General features: G+C 48.7%; 1 protein-coding gene across 1 annotated transcript in view; it reads right to left on the bottom strand.

The window, feature by feature from the left end:
* MAP4 (microtubule associated protein 4) overlaps positions 1 to 27,897 on the bottom strand; it is a 133,878-nt gene that overhangs the window by 14,242 nt on the left and 91,739 nt on the right. The window contains exons 13-17 of the mRNA XM_086614822.1: positions 9,291 to 9,391; positions 8,148 to 8,360; positions 5,772 to 5,949; positions 2,474 to 2,533; positions 1,989 to 2,311 (exon numbers count right to left, since the gene is read on the bottom strand). Of these exons, the coding sequence (XP_086470948.1) occupies positions 1,989 to 2,311; positions 2,474 to 2,533; positions 5,772 to 5,949; positions 8,148 to 8,360; positions 9,291 to 9,391 (875 nt within the window). The remainder of the gene's footprint in view (positions 1 to 1,988; positions 2,312 to 2,473; positions 2,534 to 5,771; positions 5,950 to 8,147; positions 8,361 to 9,290; positions 9,392 to 27,897) is intronic.

Genomic DNA, 27,897 nt, shown 5'->3' with positions numbered 1-27,897 from the left:
GCAAACCCACCCACTGGCTGATTCCCTTTGCCTTCCAGCTCCCAGAGCTCCGCTGGATGCACACACACTGTGCTCCATTCCTGATTTCACACCCACGCGCTGATTCGACTCAGGCTTTGAGATCAACAGCTGATTAATTTTTAACTAATCACACGCAGGTGGACTGAGCTAATCCGGTTAAGCTGAAAACTGAACAAAAATTTACAGGCTTTTAGAAAAAAAATCAGCAACTACCTGAGAAGATCCATTCTTCTGCTAATCTAGATCCAGATAAGTGCAGAACTTGCTTTTTTTTGGGGGGTGGGGGTCAGCATAAATCCTGCATTTCACTAACCTACCAGCAACAGAACGGTGAAGAAAACAACCCCAGTGCTCCTAAGGCATCCTCTTACTCTAAAAACATCCCAGCATAAGTAAGACTGTGAAAAGGACAATTTTCTTCAAAAGTAAGATGGTTAGGATTTAACACTTCTACGAAAATATTTCGAAAAGAAAGGGCAGTACAATTAAATGTAAAACTAAATTCCCTTAAACCAAGACAATAACCCCGTGAGCTAAAAGCTCTGCGGCCCTCAGAACACTGCACGGTCTCAAACAACAGGACAATGTCCGGTGTTCGGTCTGACCAGATGGCAGAATGTTTTCTGAACTTCTGTTGGGTTTCAAGCTCCAACATACAGTGTAGGAGAGGGTCACCTTCCTGCTTGTTTCAAGGCTGGTCAGCAGACTTGGGTTGTCACTTCCAGAAACTGTTTTGGGGAGTGGAAGTTTCCTCCAGAGAAAAACCCCTATGATATCGTACAACTGCGACGCTCTTCGTTCTGCAGGACACATCCAGGCTGCATCAACGCTGCCTGTGACACCCACCACCACGGCCCAGGAACACCCTTGGCTTCACGGTGCCTGAGCGGAGCACGCGGCTCCCAGCGCAGCGTGGGCTCTCTCGGCATCACACCGAAGTTGTACGCCGAGTTATTCACAACTGCAGGCCTGCAGCAAAGGTGAGCGGGCAAATTTGTTCCACTTTGGGGCAATTAAAGCCCTCTGACTACAGGCAAGCTGCTGGCACGTTTGGCCAGGCAGAGGTGGTGCATTTGTTACACAACAGCCAATAAAGGTTTTATGGTTATGCATACCCAGGAGATTCTTTAAACCCTCGGAAGAGGGGTACGGGTATATCATAGAATCATGGAATGGTTTGGGTTGGAAGGGACTTCAAAGATCATCCAGTTCCAACCCCCCTGCCATGGGCAGGGACACCCTCCACTACACCAGGTTGCCCAAAGCCTCATCCAATCTGGCCTTGAACACTGCCAGGGATGGGGCATCATATCCCTAAACCTTTATCATTTACCTGGCAGATATTCACAGTGAAAGTGTAATTTAGGAGCATTGCTGGTTGAGAGCCTCAAGTTATATCTACGAGCTTTTCCCTACAGCTCGTTCAACACCACCCTCTCCTTTTCCTGTGGCCTCCATAGGTTATCCACAGACCAGTGAATGCAGACCCACTGCATTCCACTTCAGCCCCGACAAGTTGAACAAAGTCCCTGTTCCTAGACCTGGGAAAGGTGCTGCGGAACGTGCTCCTGAATCCAGATTTCCTGCATCGCAATGCGTTATCCTACCTTCTGTACCGTTTGGTAGACAATTCCTCTATTCAAAGGCAAAGTTTTGGAACACGGACAAGATCTCAATACTGAGTAGTTGCTACGTCAGGACGTACGACAGAAAAACAGAACGGCAGAGTTTTGAATTCCTGTACGTATGCCAGCAAACACCACGAAGGCTCTGAAGGCGGATTCCTTCTGTACCCACTGCCTCGTTAATGCCTTGTGCATGAACCAAGAACCCAAAGAGGAGCTCTGCAGAGCATAAACGAGGAGAGCAGTGAGGACACAGCCACCAAAATTAGCAGAGAGCACCCATAAAGGCTTGAGAGCTACCGTTCCACAGCGCATCTTGTTACCAAGTTTGAAGAAACTTACCTTCCCTCCACCGGGCTGGTGTTTAATGTTATCTGTTGATCCAATTTTGGAACGTACATTTTTCAGATCTGGAGCAGAAACGCTGCTGGTGGGGCGAGGTGGCTTGGAAACAGCGCTGGGTTTAGTCGGAGCCTTAGCGGTTGGTTTTTTAGCATCTGCTGTCGCGGTTGAGGTGGCGGCGGGTTTGGTTGCAGCAGGCTTGGGTTTGGGACGACTGGTGGCTACCCCGGGTACAGTCGGTGCGCTGGAGGTGGTGGTCGAAGGGGTGGTGGCACTACTTTTCACCGAGTTCCCAGTAGCACTCTTAGGGCGGCTCGAGTCTGCTACAATTGTCACAGCGAAAGTTGGAGGGAAAGGGGGAAAAGATGTGTCAGAGGCCATTTATACAAACCTGCCCAGAGCCCTAAAGATGTGCAGTGTCATCCTTAACAAACACAGCCCCGGACGAGGAGGACTCGACGTAGATGGAAACCAAACACAGTTACCTGATGGTGACTTTGCAGAGGTCTTCTTGGCATCTGCAGCCTTTGCGTCAGTCTTGATGGCTGCCCAACACAAAACACACCAGTAAGTATCTCAGAGCAGGAGCCAGTTTGCTCAGAGGATCCTGGCACAGCTTCCCATGGAGGTGTGGAGCTCTCCGCAGCTCCTCACATGCCGACGGGGTCCTCTTTACCCACAGTCCCCGTTTCTCACGTGCTGCTTGAAGTGAAGCACCTCGAGAATTAGCTGCTTCGTCTGGACACCTGGCTGGGTGGTCCTGCTCATCGCAGCAAAACTCACCCAGGTTTTCCAGTAAAAGGATCAGTTCACCATGCAGTGATGCAACGCACTCAGGGTACGGTTTGCATTTTGCTTTTTCTTAAAATAACTTTCTAATCTGACAGCACTCACTAAAAGTTATTTTAATGCCGTCCCAATTACATTTCTTAAAAAAAAAAAAAAAAACCAAAACCCAAAACAAACCAAAGCTCATTTCTTTACTAAACAGCAAAAGCAAAACCACATTTGTCCATCTGTAACCTCGGTATTATCACTACATCAGTTCCAACCAAGGACAATTCTCTTGCACAGAAGCTGTTGCACCTATTTTGGTCCCTATTATAATGGTATAAACCCAAAAATCAATGACTAAACTGCGCTACGCCTTTGGGCAAGCACCAGTGATCACGACCTGATTACATTCCACCCAGACAGAGGACAGTCTAAGCCAGGAACTCATCTATATTTCTCCAGGCAGAATAAATCCATACACAAAGCTGACCAAGCAAAAATCACAGACTGAAAAATAGAAATAGAACCTGGTTTTAAAGAGCTCTTTGATAAGGAAATTCTGGCTCTTCTGCTATCAATGACGGACAATTTTGGCCAAAATCTGCTTCATTTCAATAGCCAAAGGAAGGCAACATCAAGAACACCAAAGGGAAAAAATCTAAGTTAGAAATTATGAAAACTTCCTTCTTCTAATATTTAATTTCCATTAACAGTCTTAGATTTTTAGATAAACTCAAGTAGCTGGCAGGGTATTTTATGGAATATCAACGTAGAAAAGAGCAAGCCAGAGGCAGCTAACTATAAGGCAAGTTAGTCTGGATCATTCCATCTGGGCTTTGCTAAAAGCATTCCTGCCCCATCCCTGGCAGTGTCCAAGGCCAGGTTGGATGAGGCTTTGGGCAACCTGGTGCAGTGGAGGGTGTCCCTGCCCATGGCAGGGGGGTTGGAACTGGATGGTCTTTGAGGTCCCTTCCAACCCAAACCAGTCTGGGATTCTATGATTCAATTAAGCACGACCGATAAGATACTAGCTAATGAGATGAAACACATTCGGATAATTTAATAAGGCTCAAAGGACAAATATATAATTAATACCAACAGTTCAAAAAAAGGTCCTGCCAAACCAACCCAATCTCATTCCTTGAGACCACGACATTAATTGTGAAAACTGTATGGACAGAACAGATCAGAGGAAGGGACCTCACAGACCATCCAGTTCCAACCCCCCTGCCATGGGCAGGGACACCCTCCACTACACCAGGATGCTCAAAGCCCCATCCAACCTGGCCTTGAACACTTGAACAATGTCTCAACACTGTGTAACAAGAAACTAAATTGTGATGAGAAGAGGTCCAGGTCTCCATCACCTGCATCTATGGATCCAGTTGAAGCTGCACATGCTCTATCTAAACTGAATTGTCAGTGTTTGCCTCGTTCAGGCCCCACGACGCTGTCCATCCCCTCTCACACCCTTGCTTTCTCCTTTTCCAGAAGAGGATTCCCTCCTTTCACCATTCACGACTCCTCTGTGCGTTTCCAGATGGAGACAAACCAGCTTTCACTCCTGATGGAGTTTCTCCAGCTGACCTCATCTCTCCCTCGCCCACCCAGTTCTCACTGTACTTTGGCAACGTCCCACCACCCTCGCCGGTGCAGAAGCCTCTTCCTCTGTACATCTTGCCACTTGGAACAACCTTCCTGCATCTCTGCATCACTGACTCCATCTCTTTTCAAATGTCACCAGAAAACGCTTCTTTGTTTGCGCCTCAATTTTGGAAGGGGAAATTAAACTCATTAAAACGTATGAAGCATTCTGGGCTGCAGTTTGCCTGACAGACCACACAAAGTGCATTTTACAGGGATGTCCACAGGATCCGTTAAGATACACGGCTCTTGGAAAATGCAACGCTCCCTCTTCAGAGGATCGACTGTATTTTCCCCTAACCTAACACATTTCAACACGGTCAAAACACTACGATTCTTTTGGGAAAGACGAGTTATGACTTCATGCTGTGGGACTCCTAGAACAAAGCAACTAACACGTATTATTAGTGTTACACATTTATTGGCATGTTTTGCCAATGAGGTCTTGTCATTTGGAAAGACTTGAGAACATTTAACTGCATTTTTATCTGACGTTAAACCTCTCGGGCTCCGTTAGGAGGAGTGAAAACGGTGTTTCCAAGATGCTAATACGCTGCTCGTGTTTCATGCCGACTGCGTTAAACTCATGGGAAGTTCCCTCTTCGGCAACAGTAGGAGTGGGGTACAGTTTTCTGATGAAGCTGATGTGATTTCAACTCCAAATTCTTCCTGCACTAGTAAAAAACCTCCACTTCTGTTCAACTTTTTTTGTTTTTCAGATGCACTAGTCTGAGCGCTTTAAGTCCTCTTCTGGAGATTCCCTCTTCCCAAGTTTTAAATTGGTTTTAGTGTTTATTCTAACTGTTACTATGGCAAAATACAGAGGTAATAACATCCTTTTTCTTAAATCAAGCACGTCCAGTAATTGCATCAACCCTGAATCAATCCCAGTTGGCCTTGGAGGTCATTCAGGTTTGGTTTTGGAAAGAGGAAGCCCTGGAGAGAAAAAAGTCTGACCTACAGTCTCTGTGCCTCGGCGCAGGGTCTGGTCTTGTGTTGTATTAAAAGGGCTGATACTGCAGCTATCGCTAAGCTTCAAGTCACCTCTTGCCTGATGGGTTGGCCAGTTCACACTTCTTAGAAGCACTGGTTAACAGCAGCTGTGGCTTCTCCTAAGCGACTGCATGTCAAGGTTTTGAGTTTTTTCCTTCTTTTGAACCCAAAGACCACAAGCTCGTTTACCAGGAGACTAAATTTTAGTAAACTGATGGGGCCACAGGATGACCCAAAAAAAAAAGCAGTTAGCGTACTGGAATACATGAGAAAGACATCATAGGGTGAACCAACGGTGCTACTCACAGAGAAACTGGCAGCTGGTTAGAGAGATTGATCTGGGAAAAAAACCCAAGGGAATACTTTACTTACATGTCGGCCTCTTCGGTGGAGAAGTAGCAGTATTTTTCACGCCAGCAGCTGCAGCGACCGGCGATGCTGCCGTTGTCTTAGGAGTAGCAGGGGTGCTCCTGACAGCAGGTCTGGGAGTGGTAGATGATGCAGTCTTGGAGAGTGAGCTCCGCTTATCCGCGGCCTTCGCGTCTGCGACCTGAAAACCAACAGGCGCCGTTAAAGCCAGCGTTCCACTGACAGTCTCTTCAAAGTGTGTGACAACAAAAAGCCTGAAATAAATGGAAATAGTTTAAATTCTTAAACACGTAAGCCAGGCACCGCTGAAACATTCTAATGCAGAAGATTAAAAATCATAATCAGGGCATGCAGAAGCGACCGGCTACGTTCAGCGCAGGACACAGAGCACAGACCCGGCTGAATATCAGAATTCATCCAGATTTGTTTCTGCATTAACCTGGGGAGGCCATTTCCAGATGTGAATGAGGTTTTGATTTCTGAACAAAATGAGCAGAAGTGCTTCCTAAGCTAAGAAGGCATTTATCAAAACAGTGTGGGCGTAAGAATTAGGTGTCCGTGGTTCGCTCCTCACTTGGAAAACTATTTCATTTAAGTCCCTTGTTTGTACACAGACCAATCTCTTTAAGTATTAAAATACTGAGTTAAGGTGTGGAAACAAATGAGATTTTGATTTCATCAAAAAGGGATTCAGAATCAAAGAAAGACATAGACAAAACTGAAGACACCCGTTCACAGAACAAGGATAGACTGACGCCTGTGCTTTCATGCTCTGTTATTTTTGTTTAGTTAGTTTTAAAAGACACTCAAACGCAGTTATTTAAGCTTAAGTGTGTAGAAGAAACACTATTAAACATCAGTGGGAAGCTTCTGAAACAGAATTTAACATTCTCTTCCAAATTTGAATTCTTCTACTCTGCAATAAGTTAAGAAAGGGAAAATTCAAGGCACACTCTCAACATTAGGTGTGATACTCTCCTTCTGCGTTAAGGTGCAACACTAAACACTGTCCACAAATCTCCTCTTACTGGAGAATCACAGATTTCCAGTATTTCCTAAGCACGTACCTGTATGATCAGTTATCTTTGTACAGTTTTTATAATGACCAGACGTCACGAAGAGACAATCAGTGGGAAATACTGAACCGTTCAAACGGATTTTTTTCCGCTCGATATTAATATCGAAGCTCTCCGTTCAGTTTTCCCACGCTCTTGTCTGGACTGAAGAATTATCCTACGTTTCTAGTGTATCTATATTTAAAAAGCCTTCCTCCTTCAGCAACGGAAAGAAACAAAGAATGATCTTGTGCACTCCGTGACGGTTCGCAAGGAAAATCGCGGTAATCGCATGGGTTGCAAAAAAAAATAAAAATATCGCATGGGTTGGGGCAATCCCAAGTACAAGTACAGGCTGGGTGGAGAATGGATGGAGAGCAGCCCTGAGGAGAAGGACTTGGGGGTGTTGGGTGATGAGAAGCTCAACATGAGCCGGCACCGTGCGCTGGCAGCCCAGAAAGCCAACCGTGTCCTGGGCTGCACCCAGAGCAGCGTGGGCAGCAGGGCGAGGGAGGGGATTCTGCCCCTCTGCTCTGCTCTCCTGAGACCTCACCTGGAATACTGTGTTCAGCTCTGGAGTCCCCAGCACAAGAAGGACATGGAGCTACTGGAACGAGTCCAGAGGAGGCCATTAAGATGATCAGAGGGCTGGAGCACCTCTGCTATGAAGACAGGCTGAGAGAGTCGGGGCTGTTCAGCCTGGAGAAGAGAAGGCTCGGGGGTGATCTTATTGCAGCTTTCCAGTACTTAAAGGGGCTACAGGAAAGCTGGAGAGGGGCTTTTTACAAGGGTGTGTAGTGATAGGACAAGGGGCAACAGATTTAAACTGAAAGAGGGGAGATTTAGGTTAGATATAAGCAAGAAATTCTTTACATTGAGGGTGGTGAGGCACTGGCACAGGTTGCCCAGAGAAGCTGTGGCTGCCCCATCCCTGTCAGTGTTCCAGGCCAGGTTGGATGGGGCTTTGGGCAACCTGGTGTAGTGGAGGGTGTCCCTGCCCATGGCAGGGGGCTTGGAACTGGATGATCTTTGAGGTCCCTTCCAACCCAAACCATTCCATGATTCTATGATTCTAATATGATCGAGTTTAATTTTCTCCTCCGTGACGACGCAATCAAACGCTCGGGACTCGGCGCCGTAAGTGGGTTAGTGGAAGCTGCTACTAGTAAGTGTGCAGCTCTCACAACGCAGCGAACCACATTCCTGATCTTGTCCTCCCGTGAGTAGCACCAGAATCACGTTTTGACTGTCGGGCAGGACAGCTGGTAAGTCAACACGTAAAGAAGTCCTCGGAGCTCCCACACAGAAGCAAGTAGGTTCTTACCTTTGGCTTAGCCTCTTTTGGAGTTAAGGTGGAGGGACGTGTAGTACTGGTGGCCGGGCGTTTAGTAGTGGTGGCTGCAGTGGGACCTGCAGTGGGGCTGGTGGGTTTTTTGTTGGGGCCAGGCGTGGCGGAGGCTGGCCGTTTGGGGCTGGTGGCGGGCAGGGGCCTGGCTTTCGCTGCGGCAGGCTTGGCAGACGACGTGGCCGCGGCAGGCTTTACGGTTTTTCAAAAAGCAAAATCCAGTATAAAAACGAAAACGACAACAAAAAAAACAACAACGACAACGAAAAAGAAAAACAGCGCATTGTAAACCAAAACACCGGGCTGCGAGAACGTAAAAATGATATTTGAAATGAAACAACGGCAACAAAAAAATCAGCTTTCTGTTTTCTGAGCGTGACAAAGAGCAGCAGAAGGGGGAAGGGGGCCGCCTCCGAGCCCAGGGGAGTTCTGCCATTCAATTCAAAGCGAACGGGATTTACTCCAGCGACATCTAAAGCACCAGAAGGAATCGCTGGTCAAGCTGGGATTAGGAACTGGGTGCTCCTGGCGTCCAGTCCCGCGCGCAATACACGGGACTTTGCTTTCCAATTACATGCACGCAGCGGATTGCAAGCTCTAAATCCTCATCCCATCGACTCTAGTGGCCACGTGTCCGCCGCCTCGGGGGGACCAGGAGCCCCCCGCCCCTACCACTGCTCTACGAGTTCGGCGTTGGGTTTTGCTGGACGCTGCACGCGGGCATCGCTCGTGTTTCACACACGGCCCTAAAATCAGCGAAGAGCAGACCCTGAGCAGGACCGCCGAACGCTGACTGTAATGCAAATTAACGTGTTGCAAGCAACTGGGAGAGCACCAGCGTAGCAGAAGTGTAATCATACGTGTTTACGACTTCTACAGCACCGATACCAACCAGAGAATTAATTCAAATAAAGCTTAGGACAGATTTATTAAAACCCACTTTCAGGCACATTTGCTCCAGGGCGAGCTGTTCGTTTGCAGCTTCGCAACCGGACGTCTTTGTTCCAGCAACACGGTTCACAGCTCAGAGAACAGAACCTGGGTGGCCCCAGCTGAGGAAGCGGAAAAGCCGGCAAATAAAAACCGGGGAAGCGACGGCGCCGAACGTGGAACGACACGTACCTTCGTCTTCTTCTCGGGGCTGGGAGGAAGCTCTTTGTTGGGAGGTGCTGTGATATCGTTCCCCGTCACAGCTTCAGCTGGTTTGGTCTCTTCTGGTTTTACTGGGGAGGAAAAAAGGGAGGGAGACTTCTTAAGTTTGAGGTGATTTTTTTTTTTTAAGATCTAGATTATTTTTTTTTTTTCAGTTTACTACTATTCAGCACAGTAGCAGGAGGAGAAAGAACTGAGAGTTGCAGGTTGGCTGTTTCTGGAAAATTTCCCCCAAATCAGAACACCAATAGGAAGAAAGATTTTTCCCTGTAACAGGACAGGTTGATCCAGATGCCATCAGCATCCAAATTCTTATACTGTTCCAGTGGGAACAGACAGACAGGAGACGAAGGAAACCTCTGGTTTAATCAGAATAGCAAAGCTTCCCATCTTCCACGCTACCAAAATAAATTACTGGAATGTTAATGGTGAAGTTCTGACCTCTTTCAGGTTTTATACTATGGGTTATCACGAAGTAGGACACTGTTTTTAATCTGTCCCTGTCACTATGGGACAGATAATATCCCCGCTGAGCAGGGAGCACCCAGTTCAGGCCCTTCTCCCACCAGCAGCACCGCAGCCACAACCACGTCCCTCGTCTCCTCCAACGCATCATCCAGCCACCAGCAGAAGGATAACTACTGCCCTCCGAAGCAAATAATGTAACGAACCACTAATTTCGCAGCGGCTTCACCAAATTTTCCCCCTAAATCACATAAATGCTACAGAACTGCCAGGCTGCTTTGCGCCACGAGACGTGCAAGAGGCGATTTGCCTATAAATAGCTTTGAAATCGCTAATTCTCAGCGGTGTTGCTGGACAACTGCACTGCCACGAGCTGTCTTCCGTGTGGCATTTGAATTTTGTGAAGGACACGGTGCAAAGAACCCCTCGCAAATTTATGCTTTTTTCCCTCGTCACCTGGGGACTAAAATAAAGCCTTACTGGTGTTGGATGTTCCTTTCCGTAACAACGCAACAGCTTGCGACGCTGCGGCGCACGCGAAGGGCCCACCAGACAACAGCAATAACAACAGCAACAATTCCAACAGCAAAAAGGTTGTTTCCTACAGCTTTGGCAAAGGAATATTTATAGTCCGTATCTCCTCGCTCGTCGGTCTTGAAGGGAGCGTTTCAGGGGAGAGCTCGACTGGTACGAACGGCGCTGCTGAAACAAGCCAAATACATTAAAATGGATGCCCAACGGCGGGATGGTTTGGTGGCTGTTACTCGTTTTTCTGACTCCAGGACAAGCTGAGAAACCTTTTTTCTTTTTTGCATTAGCCTCTTCCCAGCCATCTACCTTCCAAGTCATCCTGAGCGTTTTGCAGCACTGGGCTTAACGTCCCACGCATGCAAAAAGACTTGGAAAACAAAGACCACAACACACTGGCTGGACACCGTTTTTAACACAAAATTCTTCAGAATCATTCACCTTCACCTAGAAAGCCCTTTTTTTTTTTGCAGCTGATCTATATTGGCTCCTCTGCACTAGTTTTCTCCGCTGCATTTCAATAAATCTTTATATTCTCCCTCATTTAACTTGCCCGTTTTATCCACGGCAACACCAGAAAGAGCAATTGTTGTCGACGGCTCCTGTTTCTGAACAACAACGTTCTGTCCATTCACTGCTCTCTGCTTCATTTTGAATCCTACCAGCCTCAAACATCTCGGACATCCAGGTGACTTTCCATCCCTTATTATTGTCGTTATCACTGCAGCTAATTCAGCGGCAACGTTAAACCTCTCGCTTGAGCATCACGGCACCCACGCAGCAACGGCAATTCGTCAGGGAGCCCGTCGCGGCGCCTCAAAAAAAACTCAACTTCCAAAAATTCAGGATTTAAAATCCAGCAGCTTCCATGTCTCTGAACTAAGGACAACACGAATTTCACGCTGTTTCATGTTACTTAATCAAATGTGGGCTCCTATACAAGAAATTTGGGACTGAACAACCGCAACACGCAAAATTATGAGAGAGCACATTCAGGTTCTACAAAAAAAAAACCCACAGGATTTTTTTTTATAAAATGTAAACCAGAAATGTGGCATCACCAAGTTGTGGCTGCCCCATCCCTGGCAGTGTTCAAGGCCGGGCTGGATGGGGCTTTGGGCAACCTGGTGCAGTGGAGGGTGTCCCTGCCCATGGCAGGGGGGTTGGAACTGGATGGTCTGTGAGGTCCCTTCCAACCCAAACCAGTTTGGGATTCTATAATAAATAATTCTATGATTCTAAGCTGATGGCGCCACACTGCAGGACAGCACACATACAGGTTAAGCAACTTGCATCTCTTATTATTATTAATAAACAATAATAATATGTAATATAATAGTTTATATATTTATAATATAATTAATAACAACAACAATAACAATAGACAACTCCCCAGGAGAGCTGGGTGGGGAACTTTCCTATTTCAGGGGCCACAGGACCATTATCCAGGTTCCACCTCTCCTAACCTCTGGTACAGGAGGGTCCACACCCCCCCCCCCAATCCCACGGGATTACAGAGGATAGTTTTGTTTTGTGCTGCCTCAATTTGGGTAACAGCCCTTCGCTTTCGTTCACCGTTTAATTACGGAGGCACTCTCTCCTCTACAGAGCCGAGAACCGCCTGGGAAGGCTTCCCAGTTACAGGGAATATTAGGAAAAGCTGCCAAACCTTAATCAAATCTGTTCATTAAGCTGCAAGGATTATTTCAGAGACTTTTCAGTTTGCTTGGTCCTCCAAGCACGGCGACAAACCTCGGCAAGATGTTTCAAAGACATTTTGTGGGGATGAGCACGGCTCCTCCTGCAGCGCCGCAGCTCCTGCTCCCGTGTGTTCGCTCATGGGGAAAATTCCGCTCAGCTGAGTCAGCGCCCAGAGCTGAATTCCTCCTGGGGGAAAGGGGGACGGGGGCTCGAAGGAGAGCGGGAAGGACGTTCCCATCTGGCATCCTCCACCGACGAACTCGACAGCGTAACCCTGCCATCAGGTGCCTTCTCCCCGCTGCAGCTCACCGCGATGCCGAGCGGTGCTGAGCTGCTTTGTACGTCCACCCTCCACCCCAGTGTACCACTCGTTACTCACTGAGTACGTGTTTAACGGTGGAAACCAAACAAGAAGGACATGGAGCTGCTGGAGCGGGGCCAGAGGAGGCCATGGAGATGATGGGAGGGCTGGAGCACCTCTGCTCTGGAGACAGGCTGGGAGAGTTGGGGCTGTTCAGCCTGGAGAAGAGGAGGGTCCAGGGAGACCTTCCAGCACCTTCCAGTGCCTAAAGGGGCTACAGGAAAGCTGGAGAGGGACTTTGGACAAGGGTGTGTAGTGACAGGACATGGGGCGATGGCTTTGAACTGAAAGAGGGGAGATTTCCATGAGATCTAAGGAAGAAATTTTTCCCTCTGAGGGTGGTGAGGCACTGGCACAGGTTGCCCAGAGGAGCTGTGGCTGCCCCATCCCTGGCAGTGTTCCAGGCCAGGTTGGATGGGGCTTTGAGCAACCTGGTGTAGTGGAGGGTGTCCCTGCCCATGGCAAGGGGGTTGGAACTGGATGGTCTTTGAGGTCCCTCCCAACCCAAACCATTCCATGATTCTGTTATTCTATGACCTGTGTGTGTCAGTTCACCATACCGCACGGCACCGCTGCTTCACAGCTTCCAAGAGCGGCGCCGGAAGAAATTATTCACATCTAAGTGCACCAGAGAAAACAAATGACTCTGCAACACCAACCCAACCCACAAACCACAAACTCCAGGATTCTGCTCGAGGTTTTGCTGACCTCAGTCACGAAAAAGCGAACTTGAGAAGTGGTGCTTATGCCTCCCTGAACAGCGATACCACGCGCCCTTCAGACACGCTCCAGCGGCAGACGGAGGGGTGCTCGGGACCGCTGACGTGCTGCAGGGAGGAGGGACCCTCCGGGGTGGCCCAGCACTTCCCACACGGACACTGCGCTTTGGATACTCCGTTTTTACGGTACCGATCTGCCCCTGGGTGATTTCAGACAAAGCAGGCCAGGTCTGGAAAAAACATTCAAGGCAACTATCCCGCATATCAAAGATAATGGCAACGTTCTCCTCGACAAGGTTTCGCTCTCCTGCAGCAGATGAGGAGCTCGAGGCTGGCAGATGCAGCCTGCTGTCAGCCCAGTGCCTTCTCCTGGAAAAATCGGCTCAAATTCGGCGATGTTATAATTCACCGGAAAAAAACCACCAACAACACACCCCATAGTTTGATCCCTCTCGCTGGCTGAAGCCTTGTGATCCTCGTGCTGGCCATGTCCAGCAGCCCATCCACACCATCCCCACCGTCAGCTGCGTACGAGCCACCTCTTGGGCACAGCAAACGTTTGGCAAAGGCATGCTAGAGCCAACAACAAGTTAAAAGGCATGTTTTTAAAATAAATCCGTCACCAGAAAGCAGGTCTGTGCCGTTGCTGGATGAAGGACCCAGCACACGGGAGCACGTGGTGCTCAGATAACACTGAAGTCGGAGGGAGCGAGACTCCTAACAAATAAGGAGCGGTGATTTTTCGGACTCCGTGGTAAAAATAAGATCTGTGCCAAAACTGACACTCCAAAAAAAACCCGTAAGGTTCAGGTCCTTGTTAGAAAAGTCAACAATACTCTCCTTACAGATCTTAAAAATTACAGATAACACAAGTCACGTCTTTGTCTCTTATTAGCAGGGGGAGACATAAAAACCCACTAATGGGGAAATTTGTAATCCTGCCCCCAACAGCCAAGTTTAAATACTGTGATGGAGATAAAGCGTGCGGGGCCACCCATGGAGCCGTGAGGACACAGCAGCCTTCGGAGCAGGCTCGACCCCTGAAAGGCGATTCATCCCGAGTTTTAGGCATCAGCAGCCTCATAACAAGTTATTTACACAAGATCTAGAAACATTTTCTCCTGACCCTCTTCACGCTGCCAAGCTCTTGGTGGCCACCAGCGGCAGGGGAGCGATCATCAGAAGTGCAACGTGTTACAAAGCTTTTGCAGCAGATGATGCAATGGTTTTAAAAATTATATATATCTTATTTCTGCCCCCCCCAAGAACAGGCTGTGGAACAGCTGCCTTATCGACCGTATCAAAGACCAAAGCTGCCCACCGAGGCTCAAGGTTGATGTTCAAACTGACTGTCTATTATTTCTTTCCCTGTTTGGACAGCGAGGCTCTCTCCAAAGTTTCCTCCAAGCACCTACACAGCTCCAGAACGACTTTCCAAGGGGCCTCCAAGCACCTCTTGCAATTACTCATTCAAACTCAACCCGTTCCACTGTGCCCACAGAAAACTGTCACCCACTAAACCACAGGATTCTGATGTCAAAGCTTTTCCTCTGGTTATCCTTCCTCCCAGGAGATGTTCTCTCACCAGAAGGAGGTCAGAAAATGGAGCATTCTCCTCTTCGTATCGCAAGGATGTACAGAACCTCCCTCCAAATGAATTAAAAAAAGGTACAATGATGATGACAGAGTTTCATTGATTTTAAGCTCCGCTGTCTGAAAACCACAGGCGTCTTTTGAGACAGACCGTGGACCAAGACAAGCCAAACTCAGCGTTCCGACGGAGTTCTGCAGATGTTGTGGGGGTTCTTCCTCAAAAGCAGCGACAGGTGGGGGCAAAAGCTGCTGAAGGCTGTTTGAAAAGAGACCAGCTGGGCGACAGGAAAGGGCAGCAGAGGAGATGGTCACCTTCAGGCTCCTGCTTGAAGGCAGCAGAGCAACGCGGTAAGGAAGGGTAGGGTGACACGAACTGCCACCCCGCTCCTTGGAGCTGTGTGGGCCAAACGGAAAAAGGAGGGCTGCAAACCCACGTATGGAAAGGGAAGACAAAGCTTCATGACTTTAACCTCAAACTTGTTACTCAAAATGCAATTATTGGTATTGCACAGGGTTTCTGTGAGAATCCAACAATCCGCCTGCACGGACATAACAAAGCGGTCAAGTGACACGGGATCACAGAGCAATGAAGGGTTGGAAGGGACCTTGGAGGTCACCAGTCCAACTCATCACTCAGAGCAGGTCCCAGCTGCTTACAGCCATGGGCAGTGTAATTTCCCAACACAAGGAAAAACTCCTTCAACGTGAGGGAGGTCACACAGTGGAAGAAGCCCAACGTGATGGCGGATCGCCATCCTTGGAGACATTCAGACCTGGAAGGGACACGCATGGCCCTGGAGCCACCTGATCTACTTACACGTGGTTTTGAGTTGGATGTTAAACCAGAAACCTCCGGAGCTCTGTTCCAGTCCTAAATGACTCTGTATTACACCTACATAGCAGAGGACACCCACGTTGTACGCAATTAATCACGTGTCTTCTTGAAGCCAAGTCCCAACTATGAATAACTAGATATAGTTTTCCTAACCGTAAGGAGGGAAAAAACACCCCACTCTCCTCTGAAAAAAAAAAAGTCCCTCTCTCACCATCCTGTGACTTGCAGCCTAGAGACTACCTGCTCGTCCCACAGCTTTTCAGCCCATGTATTCATTGAACATTGGAACAGCAGAGCAACGGAGGTCGGAAGGGATGTCTGGAGGTCATTCAGCCCAACCATCCATCCAAATTATACCAGATTGCACGGGGGTTTTTTTCCAACCATATTCTGAACATCTCCAAGGATGGAAATTCCACATCTTAGGGCTTCTCCTCCAATATTTGTCTTGTGGTAAAAAAAAAAAAAAAAGAATAAAATATCACAATTCACAAATTCCTGGCACAAGATGTTTTACAGCTTCACTGTAAATCGCTCACAAGTCACCCAGCATCATTTGCCTTCATCTGCTACTGCTATTTTCGCTTGATGACCCATATTCTTATACTGGAAAAACTGAACAGTCTTCTCCTGTCATTCATGACTTTACAGACAGTCACCACAACCACCTCCCTCTCCAAGTCCTCTCTCTTCCAGGCTAAAGAGTTCTGCTTTCTCCAGCTGTTCCCCACATGAACTTCCCTAATGTGATGCCTTTATTTATCACACTTCTAATTCTATTACGACCTTTTCGAGGTGGAGGACAACATGTAGATTTAATGCATTGTATTCAGAATGCAGGTGCATCACAGATTTATAAATTGATATAATTTTTTCTAGTTTGTTCTCTCTTCTTTTCCGAACTCCTCGAACCCCGTTTGCTGAAGGAAAGCCACACAAAAGCCTCCTTATGACATCTACAGAATCCTTACAACAGTAGCATTATTGCTCCTGCTCTACAAGGACAGAAACAAACCCATCAGGGTCACAGCTCGGGCGAGGAGACCCAAGAGGACGGCAAACACAGACCTCCAGTCTTGCAGATCCCTCTGCCATCAGTTCTGCTGGAACAGCTCTCTTGCAAAAGCTGTTCCTGTGCGTGAAAAAAACAGGCACTAAATCTGAAAAGCTTTACTGTTCCGTGTTTCCTTCCCTGGAGAAGTAAAATTAGGAAAAAGTACTTAGAGAAGCATGCCCATGAGTGTCTTTTTGAAGTTAAACCATGTTACTGTGTTGGTTTAGAAATCGTGGAACTCAGAATAGAAGCCCACGTGCGTGCATTTCTCAAATATCACGCAGCAACTTATTCAAGCATAAGCACTCCCAAAAATTCATTCTCCATGTCAAAAGGAGCAGGCAAAGACCCCAGTATAACACATCTTAGGCTCACCTTAAAAGGCCAAAAGTGAGTATTTCTATTTTCTGGTGCTGTGGTAAGCAAAAGCTAAAGTGGAGATAAAGGACAACAGTAATTCTATACTATGCACCTGGAAGATTTTTAAGAATGTTACATCTTGTTTTCCTTTCTCCCCTTTATCGACTGGTGAAATGGGCGTCTCAGTGGGTACTTGAGACTACCCCACTTAAATCCTCTCACCTCCTGCCTGTCCCACCTGGGAAGGTGTTTGCTCCCATGTCGTGGGCTCTGTATTTCACCTGCTTTGCCCCTGGTCCCCGGCCCGGGCTGGCTCATGTAACATCCTTCAGAATGGAAGAGGACTTGCAGCTGCACTCAAACGTGCTTGTGAAGGCTTCCAGGCACTCATCTTCCATGTCCCCAGCACGGCGTATCCGGCAGGCTAAGCTGAGCTGAAACACCATTCAGTGAAACAGCTCTGTAATTCTCGTAGGGATTAGAGTCATCAACCGAAAATCCATTACGAGAAATAGATGAAGCAATAAGGCAATGACTATCTTTACTCTCCCTCTTACACGTAAACAACCTCAGGAACAAAACCAGACCGTGTCAAACGCTGCAGAGAGGCCCCGGCTCCTCCTTGCTCATCCATCGCCATCCCGAAGGAGCTGCTTCACCATAATCACCACCAAAGAAAGCCTTTTTCTTTAAGGCTCTTAAGACAAAAGTACCTACAAATATAACAAATCTCAGCATAAGCAGAAATACAACCCTTACCTGCTTTCTCCTCTCCAGATAGGCTAAATAAAGTGTCTCCTGCTTGACCCAAATACAGCTAAGCATTTTATTTTATGTGCTCTTGCGGCCCAGAAGGCCAACCGCGTCCTGGGCTGCATCAAGAGGAGCGTGGCCAGCAGGTCAAGGGAGGTGATTCTCCCCCTCTACTCTGCCCTCGTGAGACCTCACTTGGAGTACTGCGTCCAGTTCTGGAGTCCCCAACATAAGAAGGACATGGACCAGTTGGAGAGGGTCCAGAGGAGGGCCACGAAGATGATAAGAGGGCTGGAGCACCTTTCCTATGAGGACAGGCTGAAAGAGTTGGGGCTCTTCAGCCTGGAGAAGAGGAGGCTCCGGGGTGACCTTATAGCGGTCTTCCAGTACCTCAAGGGGGCCTACAGGAAAGATGGGGAGAGGCTGTTCAGGAGGGCCAGTTATGATAGGACAAGGGGTAACGGTTTTAAAATAGAGGGAGGTAGGTTCAGGTTGGATATTAGGAAAAAATTTTTTACCATGAGAGTTGTAGAACACTGGAACAGGTTGCCCAGAGAGGTGGTGGATGCTCCATCCCTGGAGACGTTCAAGGCCAGGTTGGACAAGGCCCTGAGCAACCTGATCTAGTTGGAGATATCCCTGTTCCTTGCAGGGGGGTTGGACTAGATGACCTTTGAAGGTCCCTTCCAACCCTAACCATTCTATGATTCTATGATTCTATTTGGCACCGAACGCAACTCAAGCAATGTGTACGCTTCTACTCGTTATCAAGAATCGAGGAATAAACCAGATGTCCTCTTTGCCTGCGTCTTGTAAAGCCAGGTTGATTTGTAAAGACTCTATTTTTTTATCCAGGAAGGGAAATCCTAAATGAAATCCTAAATCAGAACTTGTTCTTCCAGAAGAGCCTAAACGACTTGCCATGTCCACGTACCACGGCATGAGCTGAAATCAGACAGCTGTTCAGAGTAATGAACGTTCTCTGACTGTAATACTGTGCTAAAGAATTGATGCTGGATATAAAAAAATCTAACAAAATCATTAGCTTTTCCCTTCTCATTGACAAAAATAGAAGCACGTTCATAAACCCAACAAAAATCTCTATTTTCTGTCAATGCCTCTGGCAAACCAGAGCGTGGCAGACAAGCACACCTCCCAGCCAAACCAAAAACACCGGCAACGCCCAAGGTTAACCAAAGCCGTCTTAGAAGGGCTATCGAGTGCCGACCAGGGAAGAAACATCACCTGAATTTGTGTTTCAGCCTGTCCCCGAGGCGGGTCTGGAACCTCGGAGCGTTTCCAGGGGCTGCTGGAGCTCCGGCAGCGCCGGGGCTGGGACACCCGGGCTATTCTCAGTGTCTGAAGGCGTAAAACTGCTGTTCCATACTGTTCAAAATGCAAAATAATCACAAGCACGACCCTGCCTCTGAACACTGAAGCACAAGGATAAGTCACCACCAATGATCCAACTAGTCCAACGTCAAATTCTTGCATGTCATCCAGTACCAACGACGAACCCGTCTGAGGCGTCTTTCTAACCCCCATATGAGCTGACCCAGCACTGGCCTTGGTCTTGAAGCACGACATTTTATACACCTCTGTACTATACAGCGTACCTTGGAGACCCATCCATAGAAATTCCCATTCTTTAAGTCCTGCCACACTTGTCACCTCAAGCCTGCAGCAGGAATTTCCAGGGATGAGCAGGTCATGGCCGTAGACAACATCCCTGCACAAGTCCCTCAGCCCATCTTCTGCTGCTGGACATCTCCTTGCTCTTACCTCTCTCCGCAGAGAAAGGGAAAGAGGGAAGCTCCTGCACCTGCTGCAAACCACCCCTTCGAAGGCGGCCTCCCTCCATCCACCAGTGGCTTTTGGGATTTTCTGAGAAATCACAGAATAGGGAGCCCACCTGATCTATGTAATGATTACGATAATTTCAGCATCCATTTTAAACTCGAGAGATGCCGATGTTTATTTTATATTTAAGGCTGAGAGAGTCGGGGCTGTTCAGCCTGGAGAAGAGAAGGCTCCGGGGAGACCTTCCAGCATCTTCCAGGGGCTACGGGAAAGCTGGAGAGGGGCTTTGGACAAGGGCGTGTAGTGACAGGACACGGGGTGATGGCTTTGAACTGGAAGAGGGGAGATTTCGATGGGATCTGAGGGAGAAATTCTTCCCTCTGAGGGTGGTGAGGCACTGGCACAGGTTGCCCAGAGAAGCTGTGGCTGCCCCATCCCTGGCAGTGTTCCAGGCCAGGTTGGATGGGGCTTTGGGCAACCTGGTGTAGTGGAGGGTGTCCCTGCCCATGGCAGGGGGGCTGGAACTGGATGATCTTTGAGGTCCCTTCCAACCCAAACCATTCTGTGATTCTATATTTAAGGCTGAACACGCACACACCACGACTGCGCAGTGAACTACCCACAGCCCACATCAGGCACTATTTATCACCGGTCCCTTCATTTTCCCCTCCTTCCCAAGGTCTGCAATCCTGTCTTTCTTTTCTTTCTCATTAAAAGCATGACTTCATCTGGCAAGAAGCCTCGTTAGCAAGCCACCATTCACACCACTAACATCACTTGAACAAGTACCATTGTTTCATTACAAGTTAGCTGGGCTGGTATTTCCTAATGCCATAATTAACATTAATCTCAGATGTAAACCTGAGGCCATAGGCTATCACAGCCTAACTCAGTCATGTTGGAAGTCTCGGATTCTATATTTATCTAAACCACAAAGTGTTCTGCTGAAAAAAAAACCCTGCAGGAGGTTCAGAAGTTACATTGGATTGCACCCTTGCTCACCAATTTATAAAGAAATAAGAGTCACAAAACCGAGACAATTTTTCTCATGCACACGCTGAGCTGCTGAGTATCAGAGATGTGACAGTCCCAACCCCACGTGGTCCAGTGGAGCCTGGAAATCCTGGTGGTTTAGAGCAGAAAATATTTTGAGTTGGTGGAAATTCAAGGAAAATGAGAAAAGGCAGAAGGTGAAGGTAGTGGTGAATGACATCACTTATCTTAGATCATCTTAGATTTCGATTAGATCTAAGAAATTCTTCCCTCTGAGGGTGGTGAGGCACTGGCACAGGTTGCCCAGAGAAGCTGTGGCTGCCCCATCCCTGGAAGTGTTCAAGGCCAGGTTGGATGGGGCTTTGGGCAACCTGGTGTAGTGGAGGGTGTCCCTGCCCATGGCAGGGGGGTTGGAACTGGATGATCTTTGAGGTCCCTTCCAGCCCAAACCATTCTGGGATTCTAAGTGGTACCACTGGAGGTGACATATTAAGTACGTGCAATAAATCACACAACAGCTTATAGACAATGTGAACGTGAATCCAACGTATTGTTCAGTGCAGGAAATAATGCGACCGCTTGTTTTGGTGAGAATCTGCAGCGATTGCTGATGAAATATGGGACCAGAACAAGTTCTGCAGCTCAGCTCCCATGAGGACTGATCTGCAGCCAGGGATCTCCTTCCTTAAAACGCCTGTCGTGGGTACGAGAGAGAGATTTGAACAGGTAGGTCTGTTTGACAATGTTTAGAATGAAATTCAACTAAATGTGCCATCACACTAACACCCAACTATCTGCAAGAAAGAAATACTTCATGTACAATTCTAGGTCACCTTAAAAACACCCAAACAAACTGGGAGGAAGAGATGTTTAGCTGGCTGGGCAGGACCACAACCCTGGCTGGATAGGACCGAGGAAGTCTACTTTTGGCAGCAGTGCGGAGAGATGCCATTCAAACGGTTAGAACCTGGTTGGACAATTCTTTAACAAATTTTTAGGACGAAAAAACGTGCAAGTGACAAAAGTCGTTACCCTAAACGTAAGCGCTAAGTTCGGAATGACCAGCCAGAAGAGGCAGAAAAATAGAGGAATTAAAGAGAAGGAAAAACCTGTTTCTATCAGATAAAACAGATCCGTTGGCCGTTTTGGACACATGGCCTCGTGCCTGGGAGGAGACCCGCACGGTGAATGCCGGACTGAAGCAGGGGAAGTGGATAAGGATACGAGCGGGGATTTAGCCGTGAATAAAAGGCAAAGGACAGGTTCAGAATCGGCTCCATCCTTACGGGGCAAGACCGCGTGCTTGGTCGAGTTATTTTTATTACAACCACCTCTCTGCGTATCGACGGGAGAGGAAACAAAAGCTGATCACAGAAGGTTTGAAAGCATTTCAGAAACACGGGAGGAATTTTTGTCTGTTTTCTCTTGCATTCCAAAAATTCTTTCAAACCACACATACATGAAGCAAAGAAAACACTTAATTGCGTAAATTGTTTTTCTGATGTAAAGATCCCACATATCTGCGTTTTGAAACGGTTGCCTTTGAGCCCAACAGAATTTGCCAGCCCAGCCAAACCTGGTTTCCTCCTTGTCCAGGACATGAAGCTCCTTCCTAATTTGCCTCGTTGCAAATAAAGCTCAGTGGCAGAGCAGATGTGGGCCAAGCCCACCGCCCCAGAAATCCCGTGACGTGAAAGGTGTGCACAAACACAGCGTGTTTTGTTCCGCGTTTGTTGCCGGCATCTCTTTTGCTCACATCATCTTTAAGTTGTCAAGAAGTCCCTGTGCCAAGTGTCCCTGCCCACGGCAGGGGGTTGGAACTGGATGATCTTTGAGGTCCCTTCCAACCCAAACCAGTCTGGGGTTTTATATAAACATGTCCCCAAAGAACAACGACCCTTTTGTGTTTAAGTACAAAACTGAGCACAGGCAAACACACAACCGGCACAGGTCCGACCCGTGCCCGGGCAAACACCTCTCCAGGCGTCCCCACCAGCTGCGACTTGGAGCTGGGAGCTCACCGTGCCGCTCCGGTGACTATCAACGGGAGAGCTGATGGCTCTTGCCCGCGAGAAAGGACTCGACATCTCTGTTCAGGCTCCGAAGGACCCACGTCTGCATCCGTGACACGCTGCCAGCAGAAGTGACACGACTTCATCGCACGACTGCCGGAGTGATTTAAAATCTGAACACCCAGTAGACCGTGAGGAACAAGGTAACACCGAGATAATGGAAAGGGAAGAAGATAAGACATGTTGGCACTTCGGAGAGGGGAGGTTTGTACTGTGAAACATCGTTCTCCAGACCTCTGACCACGAACTAGATGAGGGGGTTGGAACTAGATGACTTTTAAGGTCCCTTCCAAGCCAAAACATTCTATGACTCTAAAGTAAAACTCTAATTAGACACAGAGTATGGCTGTGTTGAAAGCGATTACTGACAGCTGGCAGAAGGACGGCCGGACGCTCGGAGGAGCCGAGTGCCTGACCGTTGGGTGTCACTACCACACCGCCGCACCGGAGCCGAGAGCCCTCGGATCCGGGAGTTACCGGAGCACATCACCCGGCACACACTGCCCTTCCCCGCTCAGCTGCCGAGAGCTCAGCTTAGCGACCCGAACGCAGCGTCCCTCCGCACTCCTGCGTGTTGTCACTCTCCCCTCTCATACTGGGTATTACAATTCCCAGTTTTAATCAGTCCTCCGAAGGTTTGGCAAACCAGCTGGCTACAAAAGAAGTCATTGGATGCAAAAATTCTCCTGCAAGTCTTTTGTCTTTATTCCCTGACACATTTTCCTTCCTCTTCCCACGCAAAGCTCTCGTTAATACCGGTGACGGACAAAGCACACAGACCATCCTCGCCCCCCAGGATCTGGGAAAAACGCAGGTTTCTCGCTGGCTGGAGCTGGCGAGAGGGACAGAGATGTTGTCCCAGGCTGGAGAACAAAGATTAACTACTCTTCTCACAGATTTTAAATCCGGGAAGACTGACCTCATGCATCACAGCGCCATCGAAACAACAAAGCGCTACAAAAGACAACAAGCTGCTATTGACACTCGGCAACGGGAAAGGCTCCGTTGTAGCCGGGGTTTTGGGAAAGAGGTTTCAGAAAGTAACAGGGAAATTCCACTTTGGATTTCAGCACTGAAACGGTCAGGAAGAGCTTAACCACATAAATCATCCCACCCGTTTACTCTTGCTGGTCCTTCTGAACAGAAATACCACAAGGTGCTGAAAGCTTAACGGGAAAGCACAATCCTCGGATCTTTCCGACACAGGCTGGAAGGTGTTAACTTCCAGGCTGGAAGGTGTTAACTTCCATGATGCCCTCTCACTTTCACAATACCACTCGCACCTCCGAAGGGTACCTACGCACGCAAGAGGATACAGAAGAGAGACCTATTACCAGGAAGGATAACACGGATTTTAAAAAGTGTTATCCAGGTTTAGGATCCCAGCAAGCCATTCACGGCTGGTGCTGCAACAGATGCTGCGGAACCAGCCAGGCAATTATTTTATTTTTTTTTTTTTACATTTTTCCTCCCTTTTCATCTAACCAAAAACACACCCTTTGTTCTAACTACTGGCACCTGAACCACGTCGCTCTTTCCAGGTGCACCACCCACCCTCTGCCCGCGGGCTGCCAAGTCAGTCCGTTGCTTCCCAGCGACTGTCTGCTCCCTCCCCAGGGAGGTAAAAATTAGCAACATACCATCACGTGGGAAATCTCCCTGCTTGGGAGACGGAGAGCTCCGCACATCGCTGACCTCAATTTCTTTTTTTTCCAGTGGAGCAGTTTTGCTGGATTCCATCTCGGTGCATTTGCTTTTCGGAGAATCCAACCCGGCGGCTCCATCGGTGGCATTTCTCTTCTCCCTCTTCACCGCCGCCTCCTCCTTCCCTTTGTCCTGGCTGCTGATTTCAGGGATTTGCTCCAGCTTGCTGTGATACAAGCTCGGGCTGCCCAGCTCTTTCTTGCCCGAGTTGCCGCCGCTGTGCTGCTCCTCTCTCTTCTTGGCAGCCGGCTCCTGTGCCGGGAGGGACGGATGCTCCTTCCCCGCCAGGCTGGGCAGCCCCGCGTGGCTCTGCTCGGGACCCGAGCTGCAGCCAGATGTTTGCTCTTCTGACACGGTCATTGACCTTTTCATCGGAGCGCCCGATGGCTTTCGGGCTGTGGGGCTCGAGCACTGGGTCAGGCTGCTGTTAGGAGAGAGCAGACCAGTAGCGACGTCTTCCCTAAGCACCGGCTCAGGGTATTTATCGGCCAGGTTAAGGGTGAGGGGCACGGACAAGTGCGAGCACTCGGACATCGCACGCCTCATCGCCTTCCTTTGGTGGGCAGCCCTGTTCAGGAAACTGCTGTCGTCGGCACAGCTCAGCTTGTCTTCCATCTCCTCCTCCATCTCAGCGGCGTTACCGAAGTCACTGCTTCTGGAGTCATCTTGTGCAAGCTCTACGGTGGTGGTTGGAGGTTCTGGCTTCGATGCCGTTGAGGAAGAAGAAAATCCACTCTGCACGTAGTTGTCGTTAACCACCCCAATCACACAACAGCTGGGGGCTCCATCTTTTTTCACGGATGCTTCTTTAGAGCCCGAATCGTTAGGCAGGATAGGGTGGAAATTGGGATTCCAGACACTGATTTCTTGTTCCTTCATGCACTTGCTGGGATCGCTCTCCGACACAGACAGATTGGGCAGGTGTGGGTCTGGCAGGCATTTGGTCTCCATTCCAGCCTTACCGGCTGCTTTCTCCTGATCGGTGATGGCTTCATTTTTCCCCAGCCCAGCACCAGGTTTTTCAGCTCCTGCCTGTCCCACACGAAAATCTGTAGTTTTAGGGTTTGCAAAGTTCCCTTCTGCCGAAGGAAACGTTTCAGAAATCAGAGACCAGCTCTCAAGGTGACCTGCAGCTGCCTGGTATTTTTTGCCTTGCACCTCAATTTCTCTTTTGTCTTTCTGAGCTATTTTTAGCTCTTTGTCTAATTTTCCTTCAAAGAAGCAGAGCTTGTCCTCATCCGTGAAGCCGGCACTCTTAACGAGCCCATCCTTCATCGGTCCCCCCGAGTTTACGTTCAAGCCAATCTCATTAAGCTTCCCCTCAGTCCTCTGCCACTCGAATTCCGTTTTGCCGAAGTCTTTCGGGGACTCCATGCAGTGGAAGGCTCCCGAGAAGCTCTCCGCGTTCTTGCCCTTGCACAGCTGGCTGTACTCGGAGAGCGCCGCGGGCTGCTTGTCCGACAGAGACATCTCCGCTCGCTCCGCTTCCTCCCGCGGCTGTCGGAGCAGCTCGGAGCGAGCCGAGCTCGCAGGCTGCCGGCGCCGCTGACGACACACCACGGCCCCGTATTCATGACAAAACTCCTTCCTCCCCACCCCCCGCCTGCCGCGCGCCTTCCGCTCCTGGATTCGGCCGCTGGATCAAAGGAAAACATCAGGTTCTGGCCTTTGGTGCAAAGGGAGAGGAACACACTGGTGTAGCAGAAAAAGCCACTCTGGGGGGTCTCAGCATCTTGGGGAAATGATTTTTCTGTGAGCAGCGTTTCTCGGGTAGCTACGCAGCTGGGGAGATGGAGCCATCTCCTTTTTCTCTGTCAAAATCCCGTTACGATCGATGAATTTGTAAATATGAATTCCTGCTGCCGAACTGCTTTTGAGAATATTTGGGAACTAAGGTCAGCAATTCACCTCTCCTAAAACAAACCCAAAACACAAACCCCCAGAGCAAGCCCAGCCCCAGACATCACCGCGCAGAATGACCCCTTTCAGCACAAGGGCTTTGTTTTCAGGGAATTTTAATATATTCCTCTGGAGTCAACAGTGGTCACAAGTGTGGCTGTAATGAGGATTTCACCATTCACAAACCGTATCGCTCGTACAAACAAGTGGACAAAGCTGAAAAGGATGAAATGGGACAAGGCAGGAGAGGTTTTGTAGTCTTAAATACTGCAAACTTGATTTTTAATGTTTTGGGTTTTTTTTCTTTCCCAAATATGAACATACCCTACAATATTTTTCAGCTGCGTTTTCCTGTTGCACTTGATTTACCCCCAGCATTTCCCCCTTTGTGCTGGTCTATTCAAAACCACCCTCGACACGGGCGAAGCGCACCGCTCGGCCGGCCCGCGAAGCCTCTGCATCCAGCACCCTTGACCAGGCTCTTCGAACTGCAGTTCTGCATTTGGACATCGTTTCCCTGGTTAAACCAGGAGCTGTTGCTTCCAGCCACTCAGCCACGGGTCCCTGGATCACCACTAGTGCTCCAACACCAAACTGCACAGTGGTCTTTTTTTCCCAAGTGCCTGGTACGGATTAAGCCCCGACTAAGGCACATTTTCTTCTCTGAACCAGGGTGACAATACTTGACAGACACTGACCATTACAGACATCAGTACAGAATCACAAAATCATGGAATGGTTTGGGTTGGAAGGGACCTCCAAGACCATCCAGTTCCAACCCCCCTGCCATGGCCAGGGACACCCTCCACTACACCAGGTTGCCCAAAGCCCCATCCAACCTGGCCTGGAACACTGCCAGGGATGGGGCAGCCACAGCTTCTCTGGGCAACCTGTGCCAGTGCCTCACCACCCTCAGAGGGAAGAATTTCTTCCTTAGATCTGATCTAAATCTGCCCTCTTTCAATTTAAAGCCATTACATACTCCAGTCTGACAGAAAACTTTGTTCTTAGAGCTGAAGCAGTAGAAGGACTCCCCTGCTCTGGTTTAACTGAGCATAAATGTATTTTTACACCCGGAGTCTGCAAAGCCACACTACGCCCCCTGAATTTAACCTGCTGCTGAGAAACGCTACAATCCACACATTTATCTACTTGTATTTCAGCTTTGGATTGAAGACACTGCTATATTTAAAAACAATGACTAAGGAACTGTAAGTTACATGAATCTTTCATGACACCCTCTAATTAACCAGAATAGTTCCACCCACGAGCTTCACTTCTCAAAAGGCCTCAACAATTTTTCTGTACTTGAAAATATTCAGAGGTGCTTTGCTAGAGGAAATCGGGACCTCAGCTCAAGGCTGGAACCCTCCCTTGGAACTGAGGTAGGACTAATGTTTGCAAGCACTTGCTCACACTAACAGTATTCATTGTGGTCAACAGCTCGATGTCCCAGTGGAGACCAGTGACGAGTGGTGTTCCTCAGGGGTCAGTACTGGGGCCAGTGCTGTTTAACCTCTTTGTTGGTGACATGGACAGTGGGATCGAGTGCACCCTCAGCATGTTTGCTGGTGACACCAAGTGTGTGGTGTTGTGGGCACGCTGGAGGGAAGGGATGGCATCCAGAGGGACCTGGACAGGCTGGAGAGGTGGGCCTGGGAGAACCTCATGGAATTCAACAAGGCCAAGTGCAAGGTCCTGCACGTGGGTCGGGGCAATCCCAAGCACAAGTCCAGGCTG

The sequence above is a fragment of the Tauraco erythrolophus genome, chromosome 7 (assembly GCF_009769465.1).
Source record: "Tauraco erythrolophus isolate bTauEry1 chromosome 7, bTauEry1.pri, whole genome shotgun sequence".
Taxonomy (NCBI): Eukaryota; Metazoa; Chordata; class Aves; order Musophagiformes; family Musophagidae; genus Tauraco; species Tauraco erythrolophus.
The sequence above is the reverse complement of the archived record's forward strand: the minus strand, read 5'-3'. Positions and strand labels throughout refer to the sequence as shown.